Source organism: Amblyomma mixtum, chromosome 3 (genome assembly GCF_055824585.1).
Source record: "Amblyomma mixtum isolate Tamu chromosome 3, ASM5582458v1, whole genome shotgun sequence".
NCBI classification, from domain to species: domain Eukaryota; kingdom Metazoa; phylum Arthropoda; class Arachnida; order Ixodida; family Ixodidae; genus Amblyomma; species Amblyomma mixtum.
This window is the reverse complement of record NC_143014.1, coordinates 420819632-420827769: the sequence shown is the minus strand read 5'-3', so window position 1 is coordinate 420827769 and position 8138 is coordinate 420819632. Positions and strand designations below refer to the sequence as shown.

The following is an 8138-nucleotide window of genomic DNA, read 5'->3' as shown; positions in this document are numbered from 1 at the left end:
GTTCGCCAGCGTCAGATAGCTAATATAGAAACAAGGGTTTCGATCTGGAAAATCTGAGAGGGTAAGTGCACAACACAGGCGCATGAACAAGCTGTGCCGCCACAGAAACCATCACTTCGGGCTTTCAGTTGCTGTGCGGTTGCGTCTGCGTGTGCAGCGAGACCCCTTTGCTCGCAAGTTAAGGCGTGTGCAGCCATTAGTTACAGGAGCGCCCGAGGCTTATTTAGGAGCGGATAACAAGGACGACTTACGCTCATATAGTGTACTGCAACTGCGAACATTATGCTATGCAGCGCCGTGCGAGCCGACAACGCTATCACCAGTCGGTGTATTACATGACATTTTGGTGCTAATTCTGAACTTCACTCCAAGGAGCCCACTTTTCATCGATCATATTCGAAAGAAAGGATTTGCGTTAGGGCTGCTGTGCTGTTATTTGTTATTTCATCACAGTATATGCGAGACAGTCACTAAAAGTAACTCCGCAGGCCATCGCTCAGAGTGAAGCTCACTTGCCACCAGCGAGACCTCGAGCATTTTCGTGTCCACATATCGAGCGTGCAGCGTACCCCAATTTCATACGTGAGGTTGACCTAGTTGTGAACTTCGTGTGGTATGAAAGCGTTGCCATGCGCAAGTTATAACAATTATATCGCGCAATCCCTCGAAACGACTTCACGCCAGCCCGAAGGCTGCTTTATGCATATATGGTACAACTATCATGATAGTTAGCACTTGTCTGTGTATTCATTTTTGTCGCATTTCTGTTTTTAACAAAATTGTATTTAATATTTTATGTTTCCTAAGCACCGTTAACAGGTTCTAAACAAATGCATGCGATGTGTCGGTGAGCCTCTTAGAGGGGTGTCTGCATGCATGTAAAAATACGACAATGACCTGCTCTGTCGCAGGAGCATTAAACGTTGCTGTTTTAGACAATAACAATAAAAAAACATGCAGCAAAGGCTTAAGCTCGTGCAAAGACAAGCATTCACGCGTTCGATCGGTTGGCTCGAAGAGGCAGAGCAGAGCGGCTCGGCACAACATGAAGCATGGCCATGTTTTTATACCTCAAGTGATCAAATTAGGGCTCTCACTTGTCCTTCGAAGCTTTGGCCAAACCATCTTGCCGTCTTCCCACTGCTTTAAAACCGTATCAGCCAGAACACTGCCCGTCGGAACCGAACCATCAAACGCAGCAGCCTTCACGATCAGGCACGCACCGAGCAGTCAGGAGGCGTGTAATGACGGAGTGAACACGTGATCAAGGATGGCAGCTCGTATGATACGGCGCTGTAAAGCTCTTACATGCAATGTGGCTCACAAACGAGACTTGCATACTTTTCAAACCGATGTACTCTGGTATAAACTGCAAGGGAATGTACTTACCGAATGCAGTCACAGATTTTTTACTTCGCCAGAAGTATTCGTGACAGCTTTTGGCCCACACACCACCGTACGACACAAACTTGCGAATTCTGCGATGAGATGCGTTTTCATACACTTTCTTGAAGAGTTACAAAGGTTTGGAAATATCCACTGACGCTATTTGGCTAAAATATGAAGTTATTCTACCAGCGCAAGATTTTGAAACCTAGGAGCATGAGCAATTTTATCCAACAATTTCATTCCCCATCTCCACGTACCTGTTGTCACAATAGGAGGAGTCCTTTAAAACCGGATAATAGTCGTATATTCGCCCTTCCCCTTTTTTCCTATGCACAGCTTTAACCTCCACATGCTAATGTGTACAAGGCGGACGCTGCTTGTGACAAGAATAGGAGACAGTGTGCTTTAAACTCTTAGGACTCATGGCGTCAGTGCCGACGGCGGCACCATTTGCCTCCCAGAAACACCCGCATACGAGCAGTACAGCTAGCGATGTAAATAATAAGGTATGTTCATTCTGTTAGTTCTCCAAAAAGATTATTATAAGAAATATTACAAACTCGCTACAGTTAAGATTTTGTGTAGGGTGCGCAAGTTGGGGCTGAGCGACCCTTCCCTTTGAGCTTGATGTTAACTGCTGCTGAGGGTCCCGAGTAGACCTTCAAATGACAGCCAAGAGGCTTTGCTTTCTTCTAGGCTTGACACTCTTTCCCATCGCACACTTATGACGGCCTCTGCCCCTTTGCCTTCCTAGCATGCAAGAATGGGAGGAAGTGTGGCAATGATCGCAGTTATTGATTGTAGCATGAAGAGTGCGCTTTATGGGAGAGCAAATGCTGCTCTTCCTTTGGATTGATTTAGGTTTAAGGGGGTTTAACATTCCAAAACGACTCAGACTATGAGGGACGCCGTTGTGAAGGACTCCGGAAATTGCGACCACCTGGGGTTCTTCAGCCTGCAGTGACATCGCGCAGTAGACGGGCATCTAGAATTTTGCCTCCGTCGAAATTCGACCGCTACGGGCGCGATCGAAAGCGCGTCTTTCGGGTTAGCAGCTGAGCGCCATTACCACTGAACGACCACGGCGGCGCTCTTCCTTTGTACGCACGTCCACTTACTCGCGAGAAATAGCCGGGATCTGCTTGTATGTTTCCCATGTGATTAAGAGATGAATGCCATTACGCCTCAACAGCTGCAGCCCGTCGTCGTCCACGCCGAGTCAGAAACCGGTGCAGCAACCAAGGAGGATATATAAAACTTGCTGGAGTGGAGGGGGCGCTTGTCAAGTGAAGCCGGCCGCCGCCATCTTGCCAGTGGCAGAAAGCGCGCTTGACGCCGGCTCGCGCTGCTGCTTTGGCGCGCTGTTTGAGTGCAAGCTGACGCGACGGGCATGCAAACACCAACGGTTTGATAATGGTTGCCTCTTGCGTTGCCTACGGATGTGCAAACAGGCTGAAGAAGGGTTGTGGCCTCACATTCCACCTGTAAGTACACGAAAACGTGTTCAATTGAGCCCTATGCGCGCGTTGTCGAGCGGCGCAAACTGATGTGGTAGATGTGTGCAACAAATAATAGTGCCTAAATTACTGGCAGGTTTTCAAAAGATCCCGAGCTGCGGAGCCTGTGGGAGCGGGCCGTTCGCCGTGAAAGATAGCATGCAAAAGATGGAGATCGCCTGTGCTCCGTACACTTCGCGCCCGAGTGCTTTGACCGCACCGGACAGACGACGCGGCTGCGCGCGGGAAGTGTGCCTTCTGTGTTTCCTGCTTTTCCGCAGCACCTACAGAAGCCCGTGAGTATTACTGGAGAATGTTAAGCCATGACACGCTAGGCAGAATTATTCGCCTTTCTCACGTGAGAAGTGTTCGTGGCATTAACACGGCTGCCGAAGTCGAGATTCGACGAAGGTTCTTGTCGGATAGTGGATGGAAGCAAATGGAAGGAAACGTCTGAGCTTCTTGTCGCTAGTGGTTTTTTTTTAGTATCGTGCTGAAAAATTGTGTTCGTGGAAAAAAGGAGTGCCGTGCGCGCTATTTTTTTGCTTCGTTGTTGAAAAGAAGTTATTGTGATTGCGTGGTAACAGTTATTGTGATTGCGTGGTAATATGGAAGCGCCCTTCACCCTTCTGTAAAATCGTCTTATGAAGCACTAAGTTCATGGTAAGAAATGAAACCCATTTGCTTTCGCAGCTACACTTTTCTCTTACTTGAGACTGAACAAAAATATGTGGTGTCCATTTCAGGTAAAAAGGAAGCGTTCAGAGCGCAAGCATCAAGACTGCGAAATGCCTGAAGTTGGAGAGCCATCAACTGCGTTTTCGCCGAGCAAACAATGGTACAAGGACAAAGTCAGTGCCTCTGAAGAAGAGATAACACAGTTGAAGAAGAAAATTAAGATGTTGCAGCAAACGAAGCGAAGGCTTGCGAAGAGAAATGAGACAGCACAAGAAATCATAAAAGAAATCAGAGAACGAAAACTCCTGTCCGAGGAAGGCTGGCACGCGTTTGCATCTGCCTTTTCAAGTGAAATTCAACAACTTCTGTGCAGGGCAAGCAACGAACAAAAGGGCAAGTACCCACCTGAGCTCCGTGCGTTCGCGCTGACATTACATTTTTATTCTCCAGCCGCATACGAGTACGTCCGATCCAAATTCAATGGTGCCCTTCCGTCACAGCGAACACTTCGGGATTGGTATCGATCAATCCACGGAGCTCCTAGGTTCACGAGTGAGGCATTTTGTTTCCTCGAAAAGTTTGCACAAGCACGGAGTGAACCGTTCTACTGCGCTCTGGTCGTAGATGACATGGCCATAAGGAAACACGTAGAACTCGTTGGAGACAAAGTTGTCGGGTACGTAGACTTTGGAACGGGGTTAGATGATGATAGTCTCCCCGAAGCCAGAAATGTGTGTGTCTTCATGATTGTTGGTATAAACATCAGACTCAAGATGCCAGTCGCATACTTTTTAATTGACACACTAACTGGAGCAGAGAGGGCGGAGCTGACCAAACAATGTATTGAGAAGCTTGCATCAGTTCAGGCTGAAGTTGTCTCTCTTACATTGTACGGTGCCTCATCGAACTTCACTATGGCTAAGTGCTTAGGTGCTCAGCTTCGACCGGACTCTGATGGGTTTATTACAAGCTTTGTCAACCCAGCTGATTTCACTAAAAATGTTCACGTTATTTTAGATGCCTGCCATATGATTAAGCTCATCCGCAACTCATTGGCAACCGTAAGCCACCTCATCGACGCTGAAGGAAAGCATGTGAAGTGGGCTTATGTAGTAGCATTGGAGGCTTTGCAACGTGGAGAGCGTTTGCGTCTTGGCAACAAGCTCACAAAGGTCCACGTTCAGCGGGAAAAGCAAAAAATGAAGGTCCGATATGCTGTACAAGCACTCAGTGCCTCAGTTGCCGATGCCTTGGACTTCTGCGAACAAGTGCTCAAGCTGCCACAATTCAAGGGTGCCAGCGCAACATCAAAGTTTATTAGAATTTTCGATCACTTGTTCGACATCATGAACTCCAGGAACCCATTAGCAAGGTCTTATAAGGCACCTCTTCGTAAGCAGAATGAATCCTGCTGGAAGCAATTCTTTTTGGAGACCCGGGCGTACATAAACGGGCTGAGAGATCCGGCAGGACGTCCAGTTACAGAAGGACTAAAAAAAACTGGATTTGTTGGCTTTTTGATATGCATGGCAAGCACCAAAAGAATGTTCGACGAGCTTGTCGGCCAGGATCAGCTGAAACACTTGCTGACCCACAAACTCAGTCAAGATCAGGCTGAGAACTTCTTCGGGTCCATACGTGGACGAGGGGGACATAACAACAATCCAACAGCTGCGCAGTTCATGGCTGCATACAAGCGTCTGTTGGTTCAGACGGAAGTGACGTCTTCCAATTCTGGAAACTGTTCCTAAGACATCGTCTCCATCTTGAATTCAACCACTACTGTAGCCATGGTAGATGCAAAAAGCACGGTCACTGACATGCGCAGGTCATCAGTCCTGCAGCCCGATGACCACGACTACAGACATCGCATTGACTGGCCCGAAAGTCTTTCTGCTTTTGTCGGTGCCGTGGTGCCATATATAGCAGGCTTCATTGTGCGAAAAGTTAGTGCAACGACAACATGCGATCAGTGCATCACCGCCCTGCACTCTGATGCGCTTGCGCCTTTAATTAAGCAGAAGAGCCGGGGTGGACTTGTTTCGCCGTCGCAAGACGTCATTGGCCTGTGTGAAGCAGTTGAGAAGGGGCTGCGACGGCTGCAGGCTGAATGTGATGCCATTACAACGGTGCTGGCAAGGGCAAAACACCTTATCTTGGAAGTCCTGGGTGTGTCCTCAGAGAAAAAGTGGTTCCAGAAACTGGAGGAGCACATCCTTGACTTCGATCCGCTTGACAATTATATCTACAATTTGTGCAAAAAAATCGCTGAAGAGTACGTGAAAGTGAGGATACACCACATGACAAAGGAACGAAATCAGGAATTGATCAAGAATAAAGTCAGACCAGTTCTGTCAAGGGTGATTATCTTCAATCACCAGTAGGTTGCCTCTCACCATTATTTTTACTGTGCGTCTGATTATTAAGCTTTTTTTCCTTAATATTTGTTCAGGTTAACTGCTTTCTACGCGCCAGTTGGCTGCTGATGATGGATGAAAAATAAACGTTTACAACCCCAACCGCTTGCTTTCATTGTTTTGTAAACGCGAGCAACTTCATAGGCAGCGCGAAGAAGCACGAGCGCGGTTGCGCACTGCTGCTTTTTGCCACTGGAAAGATGGCCGCCAAGGCTTCACTCTCCCGCATAGGCGCGTATAGGCGGCTTCCACTCCAGCAAGTTTTAAGGCGGAAGCCTTTAATGCCTCATCGTTGTAAGCAGGAGTTGTCGACAGAAATGTCACGCTTTTCAATTGGTCGAAACGGTCCTGAATTCACAAGTACGCGAATTTCAAACAGGGCCAATTGTACTTTCTCTATAACCATGAAACCAACTAAACGGATGGTATAGTGATGCTCCACTGAGTTCAGTTAATTGCTTACTTAACCAATTAGTCTAATTAACCTTTCTAGTCAGACCAGATAAATAAATAAAACCGAGTAAGAAATTGGCCCAGCTTAGGAATCGAACCCTGGTCGCCGGAGTGCGAGTCGAGCACGCTACCACTCCGCCATGCCAGCTCGATGGTTCCGAATGAACAAAGGTGCGTCTAGTGAATACGGTGTCTTTGTTCGCACCCATCTTCCTCCCTTCCCGTTACGGCGAGGTATAGGTGTGCACCGAGATATGAGAGACAGATCCATTTCCTTTCCTCAAAAACCAATTTACCGAGGAGCAAGGCGTATTTGTCGGCGTTTCAGATTGCTCCAAATTGTCGTGACGTCATCGCGCGCGAATTTCGACGGGTGTCCACCGAAATATGTGACACAGTTACTGCGCAACTTCCTTTCCTCAAATACAATTTACGACTAGTGTCTACTGAGATATGTGAGACAGTTAATGCGTAATTTCCTTTCCTCAAATACAATTTTCATTTTCTTCATTACGGCCGCTCTTTCTTCTTTCACTCACACTTCCTCCCTTCCTGTAAGGTGCGGCTCAAGTGTCCACCGAGATGACAGAGAATTACAGCCCCATTTCCTTTCCTTAAAAAGCGTTGCGTTCAAAGGGCAACGCATCGCGCCGAACGGGTGGTGGCGTTCCTTGGACTCTGTGGCAGCGCTACTACACGCTGTCGCGTTCCACTCCTAAAGGCGAAGCTTAAGCGTCATTAATTGGCAGTTAATTAATGCACCAACAAAATGTGCAGTGAACAATCGCGTAGCAGAATGCAGCACTCAGGCTTTCGCCTTTCACCACTTTAGCTGCTAAAGTTCCTCGTAATTTTTATATATCCTTCTTGGCAGCAACCCAGCGACCATGAGGTGTCCACGCCGCAGCCTTCTCTTCCCCATGCCTCGGCTTCGCTCCGTGTGCCAGTCGCTGCCACCGGTGGAGCAGACCGTAGAGAAGCGGCAGCGCTGCCCGTCTCGCTTCCGCCTGTTCTCCCACCGGTGCGTACCGGCGGAGACGCGGCTGTTCATGACGTTCCCTTGGATGGCCTCTGGTCTCAGGCGCCGAATCCTGGAAGCCCTGGAAGCTGGAATCCGGTGCCTCTTCCCACGGCGGGAATGCCACTGGAAACATCATACAGGTAACACCACATCATAGATTGAGAGCCATCCTTTCTCATTCTAAGCTTACTATTGAAAGGCATGTTGCATTTTCCTCCACGGAAGATGTGCGAACTTTCTGCTCCGTCTTGCCGAGGTATGGTATTTAATTATTGCACTCCGAGAAGAGCATAGTATAAAATGAAGCTTCTTAAATTTTATTGAAGGAACGCTGCCTAAGTTTCCGATATCCGCCATGGCGACAATCTCAGCCGACTAAGTAATTTGAACGACGTCACTCATATTCTGAGCGACAGCCGATGACCTAGAAGCTTCTACTTTCCCTGAACCGGTGTCACACCCGCCACCAACGTCGGAGGGCGGCTGATTTGGAAACAAATTGTGTAAACGTCGCGCCAGTTCAGGGCGTTTGCCACTTGTCTCGCACGGGAAAACAGCTTCGCTGATAGTTCTATAATACCTTAAGCACTAAGCAAGATAGCAGAAACATTCTGAATGCTTTCTGGTTTCAACTCAAGCTGGACGATATAAAAGTAATGCGGTGTGCAGCGCAGGGTGCGGACT

The 8138-nt window shown here is 48.0% G+C and overlaps 1 protein-coding gene across 1 annotated transcript; it reads left to right on the top strand.

Moving 5' to 3' along the window:
* Positions 1-3033: 3033 nt before the first annotated feature.
* Positions 3034-5245, top strand: LOC149357887 (uncharacterized; the record flags this gene model as incomplete). The annotated part of the gene is made up of 3 exons (XM_089576682.1): positions 3034-3181; positions 3632-4452; positions 5167-5245. Coding segments are annotated over exons 2-3 (858 nt in total), but the record flags the coding sequence as incomplete, so codon positions are not given.
* Positions 5246-8138: the final 2893 nt, after the last annotated feature.